The following is a 25,315-nucleotide window of genomic DNA, read 5'->3' on the forward strand; positions in this document are numbered from 1 at the left end:
AATCAAAAGAAAGTTCAGCATTTCTTTCAGTTGTTTTCCATCGCAGTTCAATATATGACCAACGTTTCCGAGAGCAATGTTCAGCTCGAATAATTTAGTCCCACAAATGTCAGCATGACGGAATGAGACAGGAGAAACATGGTTTATTTTTCGCTTGGTAATTCTATAAGTTTTACACAGTGTTGAAAAGGTTTAAATGAAAAAGCCTTCTAAATTAGAGCCTTGTGCTTTGTAACAAAGCGAGGCCATAAACTGATACCCCTGAGAAAATTCTACCAAAGTGGATTTTAAACGCTACAATTCAATTTTGTTCAAGTACAAGTGGTAATTGTTCTGAGTCTCACTATTAATTCAGACATTTCAACTTTTTGGCACGCTAAAGGGCATCAGGCTTAGTTGCGGGCCACAGTTAACAGAATTCCTTTAAAGAGCGCACATCATCAAATATTAAAACATGGACATCCTGTATATTAACAGTTTTTCTTGATAACTTCCCAACCGATTTTAACCTACTGACCTTGTTTAGTTGCTATCAGACAAGCGCATACGCACAAAATGTGTTAATCAAAACAATGGCCACATCGATTCCCTATTAGAGTTACAATTGACTGCAGGCGTAATCTGGGGATCAATGTTATTTCTTAGTAACACCGTGATCCACAGTTTATAACTGACCGTATCAAGATCAGGACATCTGTCCATCTAATGTTAGCACAGCGACACAGCGGTAGCATAATATCACTACTACCGTGCCCATACTGAAAACGAAAACCACCCCATCTACTGTGCACAAGTAGCAGAAGAAGAAAAAAAATAAACCACATCTTTGCTTCTGTAAACAGGGTATTTCGAGACGTTTAGCACTTTAAAACATTTCTCTTTCAGACTGCCAGTTGACTACAAAGTCCAGCCTGCTTTCCAAACTCTTATCAGTCTTTTCAGTTGAAGTTTCTCTTAAACAATGGATGATAAGTGCTGTTCCCTGTAGAGCTTAGGCTATCCCCGCTACCGTAACTGTTTGTTGGCTGTTACCGTCAGCTTTGCGGTTTCCCGTCACCCCGGGCTGTGGTGTGATACATATCCAACGTGGCAACCGGTTCCCGCCTCTGTGCTGGGACGAAAACTCCATCATCCCCCTGTTCCTTCTGTCTCTCTGTCTCTCACGCACCTCCGCTCCCTACCTCCTGCTGATGCTGTTTGCTCAGCTGTGCCTCTCTCTCACCGCATTCATCCCAGATGAACGACGCAGATTACCCTGTTAATCTGTGTGTGTGTACAGTATGTGTGTGTGGCCGCCATCCTCATTGGTCCCAATACTCCCTTTCCTTTTCAAGACACACCCTTTATCTGGCTAGAACACACACACGCACAGCAAGGGAACTGCTCTCAAGCTGTATGTCAGACAGTGTTCAGGGAGGTCAAAGTCATGGTAACTCACTGGGTCATGGGAGGGCCTGCATAGACAATAGGTGTCTCTGATAAACAGTTCATATCATGAGTAGCACACATGTCTCCCTCTGACCATACAGAGACTCTAGGACCCAGTTGGGTCCCAGACACAGCCGTCAGCTGATGTTGGGAGGTGTGTAGGGGAGGTGTGTGTGCAGGTGTGTGTGTGTGTGTGTGCGCAGGAGGTTGCAGGTGGATAATAGTAGCAGACACCTATCTTCAGATCTGTAGCTGGGCTGACAGCTGGCTGACGGGTGATGCTGAGCTGTAGGCTGATGATGGAAAGGTCTACAGGGAGTCAGGTGGCTGAGCGGTTAGGGAATTGGACTAGTAATCCGAAGGTTGCTGGTTCGATTCCCGGCCGTGCAAAATGACGTTGTGTCCTTGGGCAAGGCACTTCACCCTACTTGCCTCAGGGGGGGAATGTCCCTGTACTTACTGTAAATCGCTCTGGATAAGAGCGTCTGCTAAATGAGTAAATGTAAATGACTCAATGTACCGCAAATGTATGAATCACGGTCTAGATGACCCAACAGACCTGGTCCACTTCCCGTGACCTCTGACTTGCTGTCTCACGAGATGTGTGTGTACGTGTACATGTGCTAGTCTGTATGTGTATATGTGCGTGGGTGTATATAAGCCATTCAACCGCATACAAACATAACACTCCCTCAAACCGGATGCGTAACAACCAGCCTTCTGTAACAGTCTGAACGTAATCACACAGCAACTGAACAGGTTCACTCAGGAACATGACACTATTCATCCTTCCTCCGCCTTGTCCTCCCACTCCAGACAGCCTGAGAGCCTCCCCTTAGGCCAGGTCAATATGCCCAGCCTCCAGGCAGCATCCTCAGACACAGAGCAAAGTGAAACAAATAGCTGCTCTCTTTGGAGGCACTTTGGAGGCACTACTAAGATTTATACCGGGGAGGGCAGGGCCAGAACACCAGGCAGTTTTGAGCCTAAGTGCTTGCTTTGTTTTTCTTGGCGCTGGATGTTTTAGGAGCGATCCATCACTGCTGGCAGAGCAGGGTATGATAGGAGTGGTTCTCCTGCAGACTGGCCTGTCTGGCAGGGTGGTGGAGGTGAGTGGGAGGCCCGGTGGTGCAGAGGATGTTGGTGCATCAGTGTGCTGGCTGACTGAGAAACTGTTTCATAAAGGTTTTATACATTTCAGCTACAACGATTCAGGGTGAGAGGAGAAGTAAAAAAAAAAAAAAAAAATGACAAATACAGGAGCAAATCGAATGTCCTTTAAAGTGTAAGATTTCCTCTCCTTGTACTCTCCAACTGTAGTAATGTACTTTTACTGTCCTTGCAGTGCAAAGCAGACCTAATAGAAACCAAACAGAAACAATAGGTTTTAGAGAGTTGTTCATTAAAAGTTGCAGCGGTGTGGCCAGGTTGTGTGATTGGGCAAGGAACACTTAATCTCTTTCTACAGAGGCCCAGACACTTTTTAATGATCATGGATTAAGAAGCAATGGCCTCTTCCAAGTTTTAATTGAGACTGATAGAGGGAACCGACACATCGCTGCCCCCCGTTCATCACGGTAACTTTCCACAATTCAATTAGTTCAGTTAGTTTCCAGCTGATTCTATCTGCCTGGCAATTATAGGATAAGATAAGTTTGAAAAGAAAAGACAAAGTTTTAACGGCCTTGCTGGAGAAATTAAGTGTCACTTATTGTGGGGTTGCTTCATGGGTAATCACTACACATATAATTTAAACTAATTTGTCATGCCTTTGATTACATGTGCTGTACGTGGGTTCATTTGACACAATTCCTATATGGCAACAGTAACATTACAGACTGATGTGGGGAAGAAAGAGGGTGGTTTTGCATGGGACAAAGTCTGTATAGCTATCTGCACAATGCCCTTTCCTGCTCACACCATCTCGAACACAGATTGTCTCTTTCTTTCTTCTCCTCCTCCCCCCATCTCTCTTTTCCAATTTCCCCTCTCCTCCCTTTGCTGCACTGTAGATTGCAGTAAACCTCAGAAATCTGTCTCATCTCACAGTGCAAATACCATCTGTGCTGGGTTAGAACTCAGACCCAATCAACAGCTCGACGCTTCAGATTAGAAAGGACGACCAAGGACACTGGAAGATAGGAAAACACTTTCTTTAACTACATTAGCATCACATCACAGGATAGTGACAGATGTAAAAATGACTTCTATGAGCGACTTCTACAGAGACAGGGAAATTTGTTTATACCCATATTTTAGATTTGAACTTGGCCAATGTGTCACATAATGCCTGACCCCCAAAACCAGCATTGTCTTTCAAAGTACCTGTATCTTGCGCCCATTATTGGCCAGTAGATACGATATTTACATCATCATTCCAAATGAATATGAGCTAACTAATGTATTTTGTGTATCAAAACTAGGGTATTGAACTATCAATAGAATAACCACCATGCAACCACACTAACTGAAGGAGGCAAGTGAATTAAGACGGACATGGAAGCTTTATTCACCTAGTCTGGCATTAAAACATTAATAATTTAAATGAGCAGTAAAGAGAGGAGGCCTGCAGAAGCGACTGGGAAACAACGCACTGAAAACAAGCAGCTCCAGGAGGACAAACAGGGCATTTGTTACCACAATATATTAGATTACAAAGGAACCAAAACGCACAACAACAAAAAAACGTCCAAACATTTGAACAAAACTCAGTCAAGCACAAATGCTAAAAGTTAGCATCTGATTTTGACTAACAGTTCTTACAGAGATCACTCTATAATGACAACCTAGTGCTGCTACCCTAAGTTATTTGCAGGTCAGGAATCGATTTCTCTATGGCGACGATAGGAGGAATGAACAAAGAGAGAAGGAGAGAGTTAAAAGTGATGGTGGTCTTGTAGATGTCTTGCTTGGACACACACACACTAACACACAACAACAAAAAAGATTAAAAGGCAGGCATCCTTCCTGGACATTCTCGGAAGGCTGCAGCTCTGCTCTTAGCACTGGTTGCTGGTGCTGAAATAGACCGTAGACACGCCGACCTTGACTCTGTTTACCCTGGTCTGGGCCTTCAAAGACACCGGGAGGTGGAACAGCCAACAGAATTACCCTGTCTCCATAGAGACGGTGTACTTTTGGCCAGGAACTTTGGAGGCTCATTACCAGATGAGGAAAGAGTTCTACCTCACTGCCTCACTCTGTTTGCTTCTCATCTGCACTCAGGACAAACGCCAAGGAGGAAGGAAGGGTGGGAGGGAGAGAATGAGGGAGGGAGGTAATGGAGTACAGGGATAGGAAAGGGGTAAGAGTAGACATGGGGAGAGGACAGAAGTAAACGAAGATAGGAGGGAGTCAGGTGGCTGAGCGGTTAGGGAAGCGGGCTAGTAAACTGAAGGTTGCCAGTTCGATTCCCGGCCATGCCAAATGACGTTGTGTCCTTGGGCAAGGCACTTCACCCTACTTGCCTCGGGGGAGAATGTCCCTGTACTTACTGTAAGTCGCTCTGGATAAGAGCGTCTGCTAAATGACTAAATGTAATGTAAATGTAAATAGGAGAATTAAAAAGAAAAGAAAGTAAGGGAAAGAAGTAAGAGAGTAAGTAAGTAAGACTTTATTTATATAGCACTTTTCATACAAGAATTGCAGCTCAAAGTGCTTTACATAAAATCAACAAAAACAATAATACAAGTGTTGATCTAAAACGTTTAACAAACCAAACTAGCCGCACTCTATCTGCGGTCTCTCGAATCCATCTTAGATCCGAGCTGCCACTTGCAGTTTCTAAGAGAGTGACAGGTGAAGCGAACGGAAGGAGAACCCGGCTAAAGGGAGAGCGTGAGGGAGTGTGAGAGGGAAAGGTTAGCAGGCAGGGAGATGAGAGAGAGAGAGGGAGAGAAGGAAAAGACTGGTGCGGATGTTTTTAAATGTCACCCATCCTCAGTGTTTTACAAGGGCAACCACTGGACTAATGGTTCGTTTTGAGAGGCCTTAGGATTGAGGAAGGGCAGGTAGAGTTGGTGAGTAAAGTACCGTACCAGAGCTTAAGTTGTAGTACTGAAGAGGAATTCTCAATAACAAAAAATGACCTGCAAACTGGCAACCAAGTAAGGAATGAAGTTTCCCCACTAAAGAAGGGTCAGCATGAAGTGTAAAGGACCTATGCTAGTCTAGAGCTTTTATCATTGCTCGCCATTCATCCTCACTGCTGTTACAGACACAGACTTGTCCAGCTCAAAGCCCCCGTAGCCAACAAAACTTTGAAGTGGACATCAAGTGACTGTTGAGCTGAGGCCCGCACCGTGAGAAGTCGTGGCAGGGTGGGAGAGAAGAGAAGAAAGGAGGAGATAAAAGGAGAGGTAGAGTGAAGCGAAGGGCATAGAGGAGCACAGACGGGAGTTCACTACTGATGCAAACCAGCCACAGGCCCTGAGTCTGGGTAATGGAGCAGAAAATAGAGGAATCACTTCAAGGGTCTTTCTATCTCTCTCCTAATCACAGTCAGAATTGCACAACTAAGAGGAGGTGGCGAGAGAGAAAATAAGAAAGAGAGCGGAGGGCAGATTGGGGCTTTCACATTCACATTGGGCTTCACTTTTTTGAAGATGACAAACAAAAAAAATACATTACGTACAAGTACAGCGAAACAAAGCGTTTTGTGAAAGATATGCTTTGTGGCAAAGAATCTACACACAAACACGAACCAACACATATCATCACCAACACAGCCAACCTATCGTAATTATATTGTATTATAATATATTGTATCATGTGCACCTCTCTATCTCCAGTTCAGACAGACAGCTCCATTTAGTGTGTTTTTCCTCATGAGGCCTATCCTAGCCCCCCTCCTTGCCCAGCGGTAGTTTGGACTTAATGCTTTGGTCTGATCTATTTCTGGTCCTCCGCTGCCTCTCCTCTCATCAGTCCTTCTCATCTCAGCACGCCTCGGTGACCTCCTCGGAATCCTAATGAGAGGGGAAAAACTCTCAACTATTCTCTCCGCTGGGAGAGTTGGTTTTATACATCAGCTCAGCCGTATTCCGACGGCTATCGCACATCTTAATAATATCCTTTATCGCCACGCTCGTTCTCACTGGTGGAATGTTGATTAGCGGCTCGCTAGCATTAGCCGCGTAGCTTTAACGTGACGTTAGCATCGGTGAAAAGAGAAACAATTAAGCTCCGTGTTGATTGAGAGCTCTCGAAACACTGCCGCTACAGAGTCTTGTTACAGGCTGTTAACATCTATAGCTAAAGCTCTCAAGCGGTACTGTACCAAGGCGTGTGGGCGGAAGCTTTGATGCTGTTATCGTTTCTCTGTGATAATTGCAGTGCAGGATTGGAGGCTAAAGCGTGAAACACTGTCATTAATCCCAAACCATGTTCTGATCTGGCGCTGCAATTCAGAGAACATGGTTCAGTAGGCTATTTAGGGGGCAGTGGCAGGCCTGTGGCCCTGAAATGGCACTTCAGCAAAAAAGAATCTGGATTTGTTTCTGCAAAACACTTGGGATGATGGTATGACGTTTTGACCAATGATGCCCAAAGAGCAACATAAATAAACAAAACTCACTTAGGCCAATGTCTTTCCCAGGCTCAATGTGTTTAGCTTCAACACATTTCTCCCTTGTGTGCACGATATTCAAGGTTACCTGTCCGAATGCCTTAATCTGCCGAAGGGCTTTTTTTCAGCAATAATGTACATAGCACAGCTAAAAAGTGGCCAAAGGCATGGGCTAGACGTGTCAGAAAGCACACTTACAGTCATTGAAAGAGCAGATGAAGCTTGACATTGAAGGTGTGACTTTGGCTCTGACAGCTTGAGCTAGTTTTCCCCAGGCTCCCTCTCTCTCTATTGTGTGAGTGGAATATGGTAGCTATGCGATGCCTGGGTCTAAATCTAGGAGTCTCGGTGGAGAAGTACTAGAGACCATGGTGACCTGAACGGTGGCTACAGACCCAGTACTAATGACTGAACCCACATTCATTCCATATACCACAGATGGTTAGATGGTGGACAGTGACTCATGTAGTGTCCAATCACATCACCAAATGGAGATGGAAACAAAATAATTCTGCTACTGACAGGAGAACAAGGTTATTGCTTTCTTTAGATGTGGTGTTACCAGCTTTTTCATTTTAATTTGCTCCCCAGTCTTTTCCGTTACTTCTCTGTCATTTAGAATGAGTTCCCCCATCAGGCACCCCAAAGACGCAGACGATACTACCACACATGCGAACGAAGGCTCCATTCAAACGCTAAGTTTAAACCCCAGTCTAACACAGAGGCCGGTAAATGTACAGTATCACTGTAATCTCAGGAGACATGTAGCGGCAGCGTAGCGCGCCGCAGCTGCAAGCTGAGCTCACACTAACCCAGAGAGATCAGGGTGTTGAGCTTAATAGAAACAAACATGGGCGAGCGAGACAGACGTTTATCTGGCTGGCTTGTCAGTCTTCACAAAGATTGATTGTTTGAAGACAGAGAGAGAGAGAGAGACAGTGAGAGAGCGAGAGAGAGAGAGAGAGAGAGAGAGAGAGAATAAGTTAGTTTATTTTATTCTCACCCTACCTCTCCCACAACCAGATCTGTGTACCTAGTAGCTACTCTGAAGAAATCTGCTTAGGGAAATGTATTGAACCTCAAGCTATGGCTTTGGTTAGTATTACAGGCTTTAATGGTGGAGGGCAATCTTGTCATTGAACACTGGTGTGGCGTGAGGTTTGCGTGAGACCTCAGAGTATGGGCTGTAGAACGCTTTGATCTTTTAGGCTGATCCGGATGACTTTGATCTCATCTTGTAAGAAGAGCTTATTGCTTCAGATAAAGATGAGCAAACTCTGGTTGAACAATACAGCTACCAATACTGTGTAGACTATATCGGTATACGTGCTTGCCTGCATGCAAACAAACACTGCAATGTTACACTAATGGCCTATTTGTGATAGCAAACGTGTTAGTTTTGGCACTAGACACGGAGTAACAATCTAATGGTTATTTACTATAACTGTTACATAGACCTAATATCCACTCACCCAAATGAGCTTCACGGCATGTGCCTCCATCCACTTTAATGGGCCGATGGATCCTGACAGAGAGAGGACACGCCATTGTGCTTTATGGCCTGCACCGGGAATCAATTCCACCCACAGCCAGCCACGTCAATTAACAATGGTGGAAGGATTCCTTTTCCTCACTGCTGTGAGACAGAGTGCACCATCTCACAAAGCAAATAACCCACGAGCCATTCACCCCACAGTGTGTGTGTCTGTGTTTGTGTGTGTGGAGAGCTGGTGTTTGCCTTGAAGGTACTGTATGAAGAGCCTTGAGTGTTTGGAGAGGTGTGTGTGTGTGTGTGTGTGTGTGGAGGAGGGATGTTGGCATCTGGTTGATTCCTCCTGCTTCCAGGTCCAGTTCAACCTGATAAAGCGACATTAATAGAATAATGGAGACTCCACCGGCCACACAAATGCACTGTGATGCTCCCCACAACACCAGAAGGATTTATCTCTGGCTCATCTCCACCTCCTTTCCCTCCTCTGTCCCTCCTCTCTCTCTCTCTCTCTCTCTCCCTCCTCTCCCTCCTCTCCCTCCTCTCTCTTCTCCCTTCTTCCTCTCTCCTCTCTCTTCTCCCTCCTCTCTCTCTCTCCTCTCCCTCCTCTCTCCTATCTCCCTCCTCTCTCTCTTCTCCCTCCTCTCTCCCTCCTCTCTCTCTCCTCTCTTCTTCCTCTCCCTCCTCTCCCCTCAGCTCCTGCAGGGAACTATGATGATAGAAGACGCTTCATTTCAACGGGTCCCCTCGTTTCTGCTTCATGGTCACAGCTTGGTGGTATGATAGATTGGTTATCGAGAATGTGGTCATTTCTGGGCTTTTTGAAGGGATAGCTTGAATGTTCGAATTATTGCTCCCTTTTTCCCAATCTCGCTGTCTTATAGTGTCAGCCCATTCTAAATTTTATGCCTTAAAACAATACACTTCTGAATGCAAGTTCGGCATCTACGATGCAGTTTTTTGCATCCAACCTTGTATGGAATTCACCCTAAACTTAATCCTGAACCCTAAGCTTACGAATTGTTTGCTATGTTAACGCCTATATCAATTGCTGTAGCACAAACAGAGGAACGCAGACGATTGCTGATACACAGCTTGTGTCTGGTCCATGAGGATGTGGAGAGTGTTAGGGATCCAGGAGGTTGTTTGGTGTCCAGCCTGAGGGGATGTGGCTCCCAGGATCCCTTCAAAGCACGTTTGTTCCAACCAGAGTCTTTTTAGAGGTGATACGACTGCTACACATAACCTCAACTAGGGGCCTGTCAAGATGCACTACTCTTATCTGAGGAGAGACACAGCCAGGGAAAAGAGACTGACACGGAGAGAAAACGGCGAGGGAAAAGAGACTGACACGGAGAGGAAACGGCGAGGGATTCTCTTCGTCTCCTCTCTTTTCCTCACCTCTCTTCCTTTGAACTCCAGATGAACCCCTCGCTTTGACAGAATGTGGTCTCCACACTGAGAAGTGACTGCTTTCAGACTGACAGCAGATCTGGTACAGCCTCATGTTCCATATCTTGGGCAGACATGAAGGGCTATAACTCAAATAGGACTGGGTGTATGCTTTATATAGTCTTTGCCATAGGGGTAATCTCCAAATTGTGTTCTGCTCCTATGTGCAGTGCCGTACACATTACATAAAATGATTATTTGAGCTGCAAGAGATATTATTAGGGGTTATGCAGGACTTGAACCATTAGTGAACCGAGAGAAACAAAAGTAGAACAAATTCAGTGAAATCAGAAAGGATTTACTCTATGTCTATCATAACTTTAGATTTTTCCCTCCCAGAAATCGTCAAGAGGACTGAATTCCGACATGGCTTTTTTCAAACCGAGGGTCAGAGAGAATGGAACAGCCCTGGGGTTTTAGAGGTCGCAACACATTGAGTTTCAGAGAAACGCTGTTTCTGAGGACTGCTAATGGACCCTCCCTTCCTATTGATGACACAGCTGTCCCCATTTCCTGGTGGTGTGATCCAATGGGATTTAAAACTGACATTGACACATTCAGCACTTCCTGGTGACTTGGGTGACCAAATAGATGACCTCCCCTGTTGATAGGTCAACCGGCTTTTGGGTCAAGGGTCAGGTGAGCTCAAAGGTCAGAGAGATGTACTGACCCCAACATAACACCTTTCCCTGACACACTATTTGTCAAACTACACTGTAGTTTGACAAATCATACTGGACTCCTCTTAGTTCGCCGAGCCTGGTAGCTGAAATAAGGTTACTCAAAGATGTGGCATGTTACATGTAGTCATTAAGCAGACGCTCTTATCAAAAGCGACTTACAGTAAGTCTAGGGACATTCCCCACGAGGAAAGTAGGGTGAAGTGCCTTGCATAAGGACACAACGTCATTTGGCAACCTTCAGATTACAAGCCCGATTCCCTAACCGCTCAGCCATCTGACTCCCATGTTGACTCTGACCACTGAGATATTGTAGAACTGAGCACTTCTGATCTTTCATCTCTTGCTGTAATTTCTGTATGAACTCTTTGTACTCAGTTGAGGATTGAAAGTGTCTGCTAAATGAATAAAATGTCAACTGTCAAAGTTTATAGGTTTGTAACTGGTAATTCTACCACATAACCAGTGATGGTTCCGTAGATTTATAGAAAAGCATGTTTAGCAATCATATAGTGTAATTATATGGAAAATAGCCTAATAGCCTATGAAATGGCATATGACATAATGTATAGAATGTATAGATGTATTCGTGTAGGGTCAGATGGAGTGTTTTATTGCGCTGTTAGACAGTGACTCAACACGAACGTTTGTCACAGCAGTGTTGTGTGTCGTTGATCAATAACACGAAAGCTGAGGAGAAAATGAATCTGTGAGAAGGATAAAGACAAACACAGACTTCTGCCTGCAAACAAGTTATGTTCACAGCCTGTGATAGGGTATTCTTTTCCAAACTTTAATCAGTTCTGTTTGTAGCAGAATTTACTGAGAATACAGAGGAAAGATTATTCTGAAAGAATAATCACCTCACTAAGATACTGTTCAGTGAGGATTGCACCAGTGTGTTAACCTGTCTGTTTTACTTTTCTTTCATTTGAGAAATGTTTGTGTCGACATTGTGGGCGACGGTGTTGATTGGATGAATGATGCGACCCATTCTAACGGTTAAGTTTACCACGGTTTAACGGTTGATGTCCTTTTAAAGATCTCATGTCTACGGCAACCAACTTCATTGCCCACAATATTTCAAATAGCTGCTGTTGAATTTTTTTATCTGATTGAATTTAAAAACGTCACATTTTGCTGGGTAATAGAATTAAACAAAGTTAAGTACAGCTATAAACGGACTAAATACTCCATCAGCTAGAAGTCGATTACCTTTTAAAAACTAAGGACAGGAAATAACTCTACTCCTGGTACCCCCCCTACAAGGTTTGAGCTTCCCAATGCATGAAATTTAAAGCACGTCATCCAGTAATTAAAGAGTGTTAGTGCTTAAACAAGAAACGGTAATTTGAAGGATGGCAGTTTAGTGTCCTAGTTTCCTTAGCAGCTGTTGTGTTGCGCACTTCTGAAAGCTCGAGAGATGAGAGACAGACTGACAAACAAATGTTGCTAATTTGAGTGGAGGGAGATGTCGCACTATCACTATTTATTTTAACCTGCATCGTGTTTTTGAGGGAGAGGAATCTGACAGGTTCAGAAAAAGGTTGAAGAACTCCGTGTTGTGTTTTTTATTTTTTACACCAAGATAGTTAAACGAGTTACAGTATTGAAATGTTAAACTTCTGCCCCTCCCTCTATTCTCTCCCTTGGGCTCTCTCCCTTTCTCATCACCTTCCTCTTCTCTCCTTTCTGTGTCCCCTTCACTCCCTCTTCTTCCGGCCCTCCCCCTCCCTCCACTCTCTGCCTGTTCCTGCTCCCCTCCTACCTACCTACCTACCTACCTACCCCCCCCCTCCTTCCTCCCTCCCTTCTACCTACCCCCCCCTCCTTCCTCCCTCCCTCCTACCTACCCCCCCTCCTTCCTACCCCCTCCTTCCTCCCTCCCTCCTACCCCCCCCTCCTTCCTACCTACCCCCCCCTCCTTCCTCCCTCCCTCTTACCTACCCCCCTCCTTCCTCCCTCCCTCCTACCTACCCCCCTCCTTCCTCCCTCCCTCCTACCTACCCCCTCCCTCCCTCCTCATATCAGCCTCACACAGTCTCCGTCCGTCCAAGCTGCTGGAGGCTTCATCCAATTTGTCTGACGCACCACAGGGTTGACACACACCTGGCAAACGAGGCCTCCCTCCCTTCTCCGCCCAGCGCCCATCCTGCCCGTCACACGCCTCGGAGCGGACACGTCTGTGCCAGCAGGCACCGAGGTACCTGATGGCAGTACCCACCTGCTACCATGCCACCCAGCCCTGCCCAATCTGCCCCTCTGCCCAAGTCTGCGCCAGCTGGCCTGACAGACTGCCTGCTGATGGACAGACTACAGTGGTCCATACACTGACTCACAGTGCTATCCGCCAGACCAGCCTTTCTGGCTGAACCTAAAACTACTAGATTAGGTTTTAGGGGTTTGCTTGTCTTGGAAAGATGGATTTGTGTGTGTGTTTGTCTGAAAGAGAAGCCAGAGAAATAGTGTGAGCACCAAAGGTGTGTAGATAAATTGTGTACACGGTTATGTGAAGTGTTTTATTATGTTGTCTAACCACTGACTATTGATTTATACCAGAGCAAACAGGAAGATTGGAACTGAAAGAGTTTTTCAGGAAGAACATTACATTTTTATTTTCGGGGGCTAAAATGTTAAACACAGACCACCTTCCAGGACTCCAACATCCCACCATACACTCTGCCTTGCTAGTGCCACGAATGTTATTCTCCTGGACTAGACTAAACACTGTTCAAGGGGTGATTTAAGGGCAGCCCCACACAGACCACGAGGACAGGGGCTTGAGCAGGAACACAGACGAATACAAGAAGTATTCCAGATCCTCGCATAGACTACATCCAAAGCACGTCCTTGTATGGAAAGTCCATCCTTGCACATGTTGTTTTGAAGTAAGGCTTTTAATTAGCTGCATGGAAACATTTCCGTTTTCTCAAGAGGGGTAAACCTTTAAACACACTTTAACAGGCCATGTCGGCAGCAAGTGAACTGGTTGAGGCCATGCCCTGCAAAATGTTCCATCCACCCCCTACCCCCCCCCCACCCACCCACCCACACACACACACACACACACACACACACACACACACACACACACACACAGACTCACACACACACACACACACACACACACACACACACACACACACACACACACACACACACACACACACACACACACACACACACACACACACACACACACACACCACTGCACATAGCAGAGTCCCTGTGGTGCTTCAGTCGGATTTGTGCGAGCCCGGTGACACATGAGGAGAAAAACCGCCTGCTTGTCAGCTACTAAAGAGGAACCCAGGGTACAGGGAGAGGCCCGAGCGAGCACCAAGTTCAGACCCACACTTGCATTCCACATGCTTCAAGACCCGGAGCCCGACACTCAGGGCCTAACTTCTCACTGAAGTCATTCCGGTCGTCTCCTCGTTCCCAAAAATACCCACATCTTCTAGGATTACACCCCACGTACCCCCCTGATGGGGGTCCTGGCTGAGCAGGTTGTCTGAGACACTCGAGAGCACCACAGGGGTCAAGCTAAAGGAGCCGTTTTAGACACGGATATAGTTGAACAAGACTGGTGAGCTACATGTGTATGAAACTGGTTAATTGTGAACTTGTTCATGCCACTGAATTTCTCTTTGAATGATTGATGTGAATTCAGAATTATTATTATTTTTCGTGTTATTTATTTTTGCAGTTTTCAGCTTTTTGGGGAAAGAGATCGTTTAAGGCAGGGAGGAGAGAGACGGGAAGACATGCAGCAAATTACCCAGGGTGGAATTGAACCTAGGCCTCAGCCCACGTGATACTCACTCTACGGGGAGCGCTTAAGGCAGAACCGTTAAATAAAACAACTCCACTCAAGGACACATTATTTTTACAGATAGCTCACCTTCCCCATCTAAATACCTACCGACAGCCCAAGTGACCATCTGAATTATTTCAAAGTGTCCGCAATCCTTGACTGCCTCACACACCAATTACATACGTATGTAATGCACAGCATCATACAGTACAGCAGGCCTCAGAGAGGCAGCACAGAACAGAAAACTGACAGGAATTAGATCCTTTCAGCTGGGGCGCCGCAAACGAGAACAGATAGCCGAAAAAGAAAGGAAAAAATAAAAAAATAAAAAAATAGAAAGTCATTTCATCAACCCAATCCGATCTGCTCACTACACCTCATCCAGAATAATTGCTGTGGTGACAAAACGCCCAGCCCCCCGCAGTACCCCCCCTCCTCTCCCCCACTCCATCACATCACATAATTCCCCAGGATCCTGGGGAGGACGGGGGAGCGACTCGACACACTCTCCCCACGTCCATCACCTCAGCCCATTACAGCACGATGAATATTCTGGGTATTGCTTCTGATGAGGCCTCCCGCTGATTAAACCAAGAAGCGTCGGCACCCTCGCAGACCCTTTAAAAAGTAGCGTCACAAAAATGTGAGCGTTAGAAAGTGGACGCCACAGCGCACAAACATATTTGTGATTCGAACATTCTGAATATTTTCCAATAGACAAAAAATATGCGACAAACGCTTGAGTATGGCTTCCGAAAATTGCTAAGAGTATAATGCTAGTTAACTTAGCCCGGAAGCTAACTAAGCTAGCTAGCTAGCAGTACGGTTTAGGAAAAATAACGTTGAAGAATTTAGAATCCACTCAGGAGGCTAAAAGGTCCTCCTGTTTCTGTGCTGCGTGATAACTTTTAGAAGGGGTGGGAATCTTTTGGTGTCTCACGATTCGATTTGAATCGATTGTTGGGGTCACGATTCGATTAGAAATCGATTCACGATAAAAAAAAATTCAAAACGTTTTTTGAAATTTGTGAATCGCTAGAAGACTGAATCGTGATTCGAATGTGAATCGATTTTTCTCCCCCACCCCTAACTGCTGGTGTACAGGTGAGGGTAAGAACCACTGTAGACACCAATAGTCTGAACCCAGGGCTGTGTCTGCATACACAGGATAAAAAGCTATAATCTAGTGTCGAAAGTGGGAATGTGTGAAGTAACCGTTGAGCCATTGAGATAATCAATTAATGGTTTTTTTGTATTAATACGTGTGTGATACTCCAGTTAATTAGGCCTCTTTTCAAGTGAATGAGTGTTTTAATCACCACTCTCAGTTTGTCCACAGATATACTATTCATTAAGGTCTGAATACTATGGGATATAAGCAGATCAGTTTGGCTCAGAGCTGCCATTAGGTTATAGTCATTTTAATAGTCAAATAGTTTTCGAGTATTTCAATTTTAACCCTGTCTGTGCGTCAACCTTACATTTACATTTAGTCATTTAGCAGACGCTCTTATCCAGAGCGACTTACAGTAAGTACAGGGACATTCCTCCCGAGGTAGTAGGGTGAAATGCCTTGCCCAAGGACACAACGTCATTTGGTTGGCATAGCCGGGAATCAAACTAGCAACCTTCTGAGTACTAGCCCGATTCCCTCACCACTCAGCCCTCCCACCTTCACGTGCCAATCAACAGCGATGACACTATCAGACTAGATAAGCTTTTTAGTGTTTCTTCTGAGAACTAAATTCTAATCTTACCACAGACTAAAACAGTGCTAACTCACTCCAGCGAATAACTGTGAAATCCCACACTAGCATCCTCTTTCAAATGACTTTGTCCACAGGAAAATTTACTTTCCGCTTAGCCAGATAGTTCTCCCACTGCTGCCCCCTCACAGATGCGTTTTTCTACAGCGTTATTCTGAACTTTGCTGGTTCCAGATGACAAGTCCTCGCTAGGCAGTAGCAGTTAATGGCAGAGGAATATGTGCAATGTCACTGATTACCAAACACAGGCGCACAGACCATCTGCCAGTGTGTAGGAGAGAGATGTTAGCATCAGCTGTTCCAATAGACAGCTGAAGGACAGAGGGCAACACCAATCTACATACTGGAGACCGCTAAAGCTCATTAACACACACTGTAACCCACCCCAAACACACACAAGCCTGACCTAACTGACCCCGACACTGTAGGCTCCAGAAATACCATCTTTGTCCAGTCTGGGACTATTCTAGATCTGTGTGTGTGTGTGTGTGGACAGACTGTCTAACAAACACAATATGGTTGTGTCGGGTCTCTAAGTGATTGGAAAAAGAGGCCACTTTCAACCCAACTCAGTAATTACCATAGCAGGAGATATGACACACACACACACACACACCTATGAACACATGCCTGGGCACAGTTCATCCAGTACTGGCAACAACAATTAACTGTGAGAGCAGGAGCGGGATTGCACAAATATGTAAATCAGTGACATTTAATATTTAATTTCACTGTCACAGACTAGTGCGGAATAAAAGAATAAAAAACCCAGACAGTTCTGACGCAATTAATTAAAAATGTCATCCACATGGACCTTGTTTGATTCCATTAATTCCACAACTCTGGATCCAGTAGGGATCCATTTCCTCTCAAGACCGAAATGTCTGCCTCCGGCATCTGCTGTTGATTCAACAGTCCCGCTCAACAGTTCCGTTGAGGATTGTTTCGATGGAGATCCATCTGTTTTACGACCCTGTGAGATAATAGCCATAAACAACCCCCCCCCCCTCCCCCCCCGCCCGGTAAATATGGAATTCTGAGAAGGACGATATCCTTCCCATGTCCACAAGTCGTTACGTTATGATCCACGGCATGACCAAATAACAACACCTAGCTAACAACATTGCGTCATCAGAAACGTGTCATCTACATCAACGTTTAAAACTACTCAGACACGTTAAAGCTCAACATTAACACAAAGCTTCCTAGAGAGAGAAGAGTCTGAGAGTCTAATGTGCCTTTGCACCATTAAACAAACAGACACACACACACCAACACACTCTCATCAAAAAGTAGCGCTGACATTTAAAAACAGTCCTGACAAAATGCATTTCAAAGACTTAATTTGCATTCATTATTCTAATTGAAGAGGAGAGAGCACTATGGGAAAGATAACTGACATTTTGAAAGAGGTTCGGTTAAAAATGTCTTTCCAAAGGACGATGTGTGTGTCTGTTTATATGTGTGTGTTAACAAAAGGAGTGTGTGCCGTGTGCATAGATTGAAGATAGCACAATTAGCATTAACACAAAGTTAGCATAAGTAGCATATTGGCTCGATGCATAAGTGGCATAGTTTGAATCTTCTTTACTTTGATCCCTTCTATGGTCTCCTTGTGGGTTGTGTGAGAGGAGGAGAGGCGAACCCTCTGCATATCAACCAGGTGAGTGGCTCTGTGAAAGCATCCAGTTCAGTGTGAAGACACATCTTTTGTGATGGTTGTGTGGTTACACTGCGTTCATCCTGAAAGTACAGTCTCCCCGGGACGCCGGGCGTCAGACGCGCCTCTGAATGGGAGAATGCCGCGCTCACGCAGTCAAACATCATGTTCAGTAGACCCTCTCATCTCCACATCACAATGAAACGGCGGGTTGGATTGTCTGTTGGTGTGTGCACGTTTGTGTCATGCGTGTCTGCATGTGCACAATACGTGTGTGTGTTCCGTGAGGGTGCTTGCCTCAGGTGACAGCGACGCGGGAGTATTTGGTAAAACAGGTTATTTGTTGTGGCATCAGTTTGACTGCAAACAGGAAACCATCAGTTTCCTGCTCTCATGTAAACTCTTAAACTACCTCGACCTTCAAACATTGTTGAACTCTAGCTCTAACTAACACTGAGCCAACAGGTGTTATACTGTAAGATGTGGTATATTTATAACCATGTTGAATTTCCCAAGGACACCAATTCCGTGAGTGGAATATTGGCTTTGTAGTATGGTGACATTAGCATGCAGAGTCGATGCGGTCATTAGCTGTGTATGGACACCTCCATTCTAGTCCTCCGTGCTAAATCATCGTGGCTCTGGGAGTAACCTTTCATGACAGATAAATACATCTTAACACAGTTTATATTCATCTCCTTTAAGATATACTCTCCCGTGCTGTGCTCACGATAAAGAATTACCAGCGTCAACAAGTGAAAGTGTTTAATGAGCTCACATTCACATTAGGAAATGGATCCTAGGATGTTTATTAAAGGATTTGAGTGCTAATGTGGTCGGTTATCCACAGGGAGGCCTAGTTTATCATGCTAATGTCGTAATCATCACACTCCAGCCGACCTCCGTGTCAAAAACTACATGACCCAGAATGCAATGATGCTGACATGAATTCTGATAGATTTAATTCATTTTTAGATCCCAGTGGAGATGGTTTATTCTATTATCAGCTGCTTGTGCTGGAATATACAACTTGTACAAAAGCAATGCAATTATAATGAATGTTTCTCACACACACACACACACACACACACAAACTGAACGTCAAATTCAGGTTGAACAAAGTAAAGACCTGCTGAAGTTCTGGTCCAGTTTAGCATTCCAGTTAAGCTATCCTCTGTGTGAGCAGGCCCAACACAGGCCCAACACAGGCCCAACACAGGCCCAACACAGGCCCAACACAGGCCCAACACAGGACCAACACAGGCCCAACACAGGCCCAACACAGGCCCAACACAGGACCAACACTGCTCCAGCAGGCCCAAATGAGTCCAGGGAACTCCTCTGGGAGACTCCCCGGCAGCCACACAGGAACCAGCATCTGCAAGATGCATGAGCGCAGCAGGGCTCTGTAGGGACTGTGTGTGTGTGTGAGAGTTTGCAGTGTGAGTGTGTGCCTCGGAGAGTTGTGCATGCTTGCTTGCGCACACCTCCTGTATATCTACATTTCTTAAAAAAAGAACATTTGCATCAACACCATACTAATTAATCTTTTTTTTCCCCATACAGCAAGGCTGCTGTGTGGAGGTGTGTGGTGAGAGTGTGTGTGAGTGTGTGTGGTGAGAGTGTGTGTGAGTGTGTGTGGTGAGAGTGTGTGTGAGTGTGTGTGGTGAGAGTGTGTGTTAGTGTGTGTGGTGAGAGTGTGTGTGAGTGTGTGTGGTGAGAGTGTGTGTGAGTGTGTGTGGTGAGAGTGTGTGTCAGTGTGTGTGTGAGTGTGTGTGGTGAGTGTGTGTGGTGAGAGTGTGTGTGAGTGTGTGTGGTGAGAGTGTGTGAGGCTGCTGTCCTGGCTCCTCACAGCTCCCCCAGGGCCCCTCTCTGCAGGCTGCGCAGTGAACCGACGACCCTTACGACGCACTCTCCTCCCCGACGCAACTACTGGTGATGAATTACAGCCCCTGGCTAGTCCCTTTCTCACACACACCGGGCTTGTAAAGCATGGGGGGGGGGTAGTAAAAGAGACAGAGTAAGACCGGGAAAGAGAGAGAGAGACAGCGAGCAAGAGAGTAAAACAAGGAAAAAGAGAGAGACAGCGAGAGAGAGAGAGAGAGAGAGAGAGCGAGAGAGAGCGAGAGAGAGCGAGAGAGAGCGAGAGAGAGACAGCCAGAGAGAGAGAGAGAGACAGCCAGAGAGAGCGAGAGAGAGACAGCCAGAGAGAGAGAGAGAGACAGCCAGAGAGAGAGAGACTAAGAGGGGATGACACTGAGAGATACCGTACACATGGGAGAGACCAGTAAAAACGCCACATGGTCTTTCTAATAGGATGCCCGACACCCAACATTTAATTCAGTACGCTGACTTTTGCAACATCACAAATACCATACATGTTGTTACAGCTAACCAACCGTCTGTCTAGCCATGGTGGTCGTTAGCACAACACTGGTAAACCATCAGAACCAAGGCAACCGTGTAATACCATGAGCTGCAGTACTACTGTCTGACTAATGGGGTTTGGTTTCTCCAGTGGTGTAGTTTCAGTCATATTAACTGAAAACATGCATAAGTACATGGAGAGATCCACTTGAATTGATTCTAAGAAGCTTTACAAGATATTAATCTCCATTACTTAAATTTGTTACTCTTGTGACTAAAGCTCCAGTAACTTCAATTGGGTTTGCTGACAGTGTTTGTGTGTGTGAGTGAGTGAGTGAGTGAGTGAGTGAGTGAGTGAGTGAGTGTGTGTGAGAGTGTGTGTGTGAGTTATCATGAATGTGGCCGAGTAGGTTGAGCAACAAACTGCAAAGGGAGAATGACCTCAGCATTCACTCCCTGCAGAATGCTTGTCGTCACTCTCATTGGCGAACACACACACAAACACTCATACACACACAGACAGAAATCACTGCCTAACAAAGTACAGGGGCAGTCCATTGACAACAACGCTGACACACGACCAAAGCATTCCCACCAGCCGCAGCGCAGCCCGTGTCCATGGCTGCATGCCAAACATCTGTGACGGCCACACAAACAGTAGGAACACTAAACAAACTCAACTCGATTCAGTTAAACAATCGTCTTAATGTACCTCACGGATGGATGTCTAAGAACGCTCATCCAGCAGCTCGGTGTGTGGCGAGAGTCACTGGACTATCAAACTCTCTGAGGACATTTGAGGACAGCTTCATTCTTCCCCCGTTGCAAGAACTGCAGTGGGAAGCAGGCAGCCCTGCTCTTTGCTGCTTCAGAGTTCCTATTCATAGCGGGAGAAACGGGACGGCCAGAGAGTGTTCTGTCATTCCACCGAGGTGTTCCGGCTAAGCTGCGTCTGAGTGGGCCTGAACGCAGCCAATCACATGATGGAACATTGTCGTCACCGTTCAGCACAAACTGCCCGCAAAGGAAACAGCAGAAACGTGTGTGTGTCTTTGTGTGTGTTTGTGTGTGTGTGTATGCGTGTGTGTCTTTGTGTGTGTGTGTGTGTGTGTGTGCGTGTGTGTGTCTTTCATGCATTTGAGAGACTTAGTGATGCACAACACACTCTTTTTGACCCTTCCTTATGTCAGATGGACTTTATACAAACCCAGAGTGTGGCAAACACACCACACTCACACACACACACACACACACGCACTCACTCACACAGACACCACATACACACAGACCCAAATTCTGCAGCCTGGGCAGTCATTCAAACAGCACCCGGTAACAGTAACCCACGGCAACCCCAGTAACACCCTAGTCCCCCTCCCCCTCCCCCACAGCCACCCACCCACGCCCCCTCCCTCCCCTCTACAGAGTTAGATCCATTGCCCCGTTAAGGGAGAAGATTGAGTCAGCCTTGAGCGTCTGGAGAGTGTGGCCAAAATGTCAATTTGAAAAAGAAGGGGGTGTGGGGTGGGCACTTTGCCCCCTCCTCTCTCTCCCCGAACCCACCCCCCCCACCTCACTCCACCCCCCCCCCCCACGTCACCCCCCCCCCCCCACACACCTCACTCCACCCCATCCCAACAAAGAGCCTCTCCTGTGTGGGTGCAGAGGTTAATTATTTAACAGAGAGGGATGTGCTGGGGAGACAGGAGTGGACACTCTGCACCTGTCATCCAACACTCATCCATCTGTAGGGTCCCTCCCCCCTTTTCTCCCTCCCCCCTTCTCTCCCTCCCCAGACAAAAGCTGACACACATGCACCAACACACGGATGCACACAGTAACACTCATACAGTACACATACACATGTAGACACACACACTTTTAGCATTTACAAATATGCCCACACACTAACTTCAGCATTGGTATACTGGCTGCGTGAGAGCACTGCATGCACTCTCTCTCTCTCTCCCTCATCCACTCTCTCTCCCTCATCCACTCTCTCTCCCTCATCCACTCTCTATCATCGTCTCTCTCTCTCTCATTGTCTCTCTGACACCCCCTCGTTCTTTACCTGCCCTCTCACTCTCCTTTCTCTCTCTCTCTCTCACACACACACACTCGTTCTGAGAGTTGTCCTACCGTGGTGGTTGTGCTGGTGGTTCTCCAGCGAGCCGGGGCTCTCGGCCCCCAGCTCGGCCAGTCTGCGGCTGGTGGCGCTCAGCTCCGAGCGCAGGTTGGTCACCTCCTGGCTGGCCGCCTGCACGGCCCCGTCGATGCTCTGGGCCAACTGCTTGTTGTCATCCATCATTCTCAGGATTTTTGCCTGCGGAGGGGAGAATCCACACTGGGTGTCATGGTGTCAAGTGGACCATTTCCAAGAAGAAACCGAAACTGTCGCTCCCCTTCCTTCTTTGTCCGAATTTCCTCGTCTTTCTTTCTCTTTTTGAAAAAAGGGGAAGGGGGGGGGGCAAAGCCAAGATAAATCCTCAAAGCTGGGTGTCCTTTTTTTTAGTTTGTCTTCCTCAGAGAAGAATCCGGCTTGGAGTGAAACGTGCTGCTGTGTGACTTCTCTGTGGTGCTTACTGGCTGCGTGTGTGAGTGTGTGTGTGGGGTGAGAATGTGCCTGTGTGTGTGAGAGAGGGAGAGTACTGTCACAGAACGAGAGAGAGAGAGAGAGAGTGAAAGAGAGAGAGAGCATGCGCTCCCTCCTATGAAATGTGCTCTCAGCAGCTGACTGTTGAAAGGACACAGAGCATTGAGAAACGACAAGCACCTTTTTAAATGGACTGTACCATCTGCTTGGGAAGCAGAGGGGGGACAAACACATGGGGGAGCTGAAAGTGTTCTGGTCCATCCTGAACACAAGTCTGTGTTTCTCAAAACTTTTCAGGACTTTTTTTTTTTCCTCTAGGTTTTGGGGTTTATGGCTTTGACAGTGAGGAAAAACAGACAGCAGACTTCCTGAAGTTCAAATTCTTTGGTAATCTATTTCTCTACAGTAAAACTCTTCTTTTTCTCACTCTCTTTCCCTCACTATCTCTCTCTTACACAATATCTTTCTTTCTCTCTGTCTCTCTCTGTCTCTGTATCTCAATCTTTGTTTCTCCCGCTCTCTTTCTCACCCTCGGCAAGAACTCATTTCTTTGAGGGAAAGAAATCATAAAAAGAGACACTGTGGGGGGCAACAAAAGCGACCAGTTCCTTTCGAGAGTATGTGCGTGCGTGTGTGAGACTGAACGTGTGTGTGTGTGGGTGAATGTGTGTGTGTGTGTGAGTGAATGTGTGTGTGTGTGAATGTGTGTCCTCCCAGCTGAAGCGCTGTGTGTCAGAGTGGATTGTCAAACTGTCTGAGACGTATCGGCCCAGAGCTCTCGCCTTCCGACTGTTCCTGTTTAAGGACAACAGGCACCGAATCTTTCAACATGGCAGGGAGAAAGTACCGGAACAGCGGACCAACGTTCAGCGTCCAGCTGCAGCATGTCTGGTGTCCTCATAACTGCTATCATCTCTGCTATCATGCAGAGAGTGGTGGAAACTATCTATTCCCTCTTTCCATCCCTTGTCTTCCTTTTGTTGTGTGTTTTCAGTGTCTCTTGTGTTTTAGTGTTGTGTGTTTCTGTCTACTGTTGTTTGTCACGTGTCTTGCCGTCCTTTGTCCTGTTGCATATGTGTTGTTTGGCTTTGTGTTCCCTGCCGAACTGTTGTTTGAAACATTCTCAATAACCTGACCAGGGAGTGTGGTTCGGAACTTGCCAGCTGGCTAACACTTGGACCCTATTGTCTAACATGCAGACAACAGCACGTCTGTTCCACTGCTTTTTTGTTTGTGTGCGTGAGTGGGTGTGAGAGTGTGTGCGTGCGTGTGTGTGAGAGTGAGTGAGTGTGTGTGAGTGTGTGTGTGAGAGTGTGTGCGTGTGTGCGTGCGTGTGGAGTTTAATGTTGAGTGCCTCTCCAGATCCAGGCTCTCTCGCTCCTCTAATCCTTGTCATACTGTTCCTCTTCATCTCTAACAGGCTGGTGCAACACAGCAAGTGAAGGAAACCGCCACAGTGACTAACACCTGGTTCCAGATATTAGGGCCATCCGTTATGTTGAACAGCAGAAAAGCAATCCTATTTTCTTCCCTTTCAGTCGGGTAACAAGAAAAACTGTATGTAAAATTTGAGATTGATATCAGATTTTTGCCTTTGTGCTAAACGTGGGAACAGGAGGCCAAAACACTTCATATATCAACAACTGCTTATTTATATATTAATGTGACTTTTTAGATCAACGTGGGATTGCTTTTATTCATATTCCGTGCTTTCTGTATGTAAGTAAAAGCTGGTGGTCAAATGGTCCCATGTGGACATCCAAATGAGCTAGCAAGGGCTACATGAACATTCTTTATGTTTTCTCACTACTCGATAGAGAAGGATTGTCCTTGTCGAAACTAGGATATATCTTTCACAAAGCAGTCAAATCAGACATAGACCTTCAATAATCAGGGCTGTTGCTTATTGTTTTGCCCGGCGGGCAACGTGAACTCTGACCTCGGCCCTGCTGTGTGTGAGGTAGGATCATCCTCTCGAACAGCAGCTGGGGTTTCAACCCCCCCCCCCCCCCCCCCCCCGTGTGTGTGTGTGTGTGGTGTCACACAAGTGTGTCCTATTAAACCAGATCACACAGGGAGATGCATCATCAAGATAATATAATATCTTAATAATAAAGATAATACCAACAGCACTTTGATCATCCCCATACAAGCATGGAGATAACACACACACACACCACTCATCCATCCAAGCAAACAGGAGTCACCCTTCTTGCTCTGTAAATGAACATACAGCCGGTATTTATAAATGACCCTGACTGAACGTATTACACATTACCCGTTGGGGAGGAGAAAGAGAGAGAGGGGAAGGGGGCAGAGAGAGAGAGGGGAAGGGGGCAGAGAGGGGAAGGGGGCAGAGAGAGAGAGGGGAAGGGGGCAGAGAGAGGGGGAGGGAGAGAGAGTGATGCTAGGGGACTTATAAACTCAAAGTCATCCCTAACTCATTAGTAGGAAGTTGTGTGCCAGGTGTCCTTCTGGGAGCAGAGGAGCCAGTCTGTGT

At 46.2% G+C, this 25,315-nt stretch overlaps 1 protein-coding gene across 4 annotated transcripts in view; it reads right to left on the reverse strand.

The window, feature by feature from the left end:
- kazna (kazrin, periplakin interacting protein a) overlaps positions 1 to 22,911 on the reverse strand; it is a 96,265-nt gene extending 73,354 nt beyond the window's left edge. For 3 of the 4 annotated variants that reach the window (XM_067239550.1, XM_067239549.1, XM_067239554.1), the window contains exon 1: positions 22,362 to 22,911. In XM_067239550.1, coding sequence (XP_067095651.1) covers positions 22,362 to 22,530 — 169 coding nt within the window. In that variant the 5' untranslated portion in view covers positions 22,531 to 22,911. Of the gene's footprint in view, positions 1 to 20,937; positions 20,979 to 22,361 lie in introns of those variants that run through there. The other variant, XM_067239551.1, reaches the window with a different exon arrangement.
- Between the last annotated feature and the right edge of the window lie 2,404 nt (positions 22,912 to 25,315).

The sequence above is a fragment of the Osmerus mordax genome, chromosome 7 (assembly GCF_038355195.1).
Source record: "Osmerus mordax isolate fOsmMor3 chromosome 7, fOsmMor3.pri, whole genome shotgun sequence".
NCBI lineage: Eukaryota > Metazoa > Chordata > Actinopteri > Osmeriformes > Osmeridae > Osmerus > Osmerus mordax.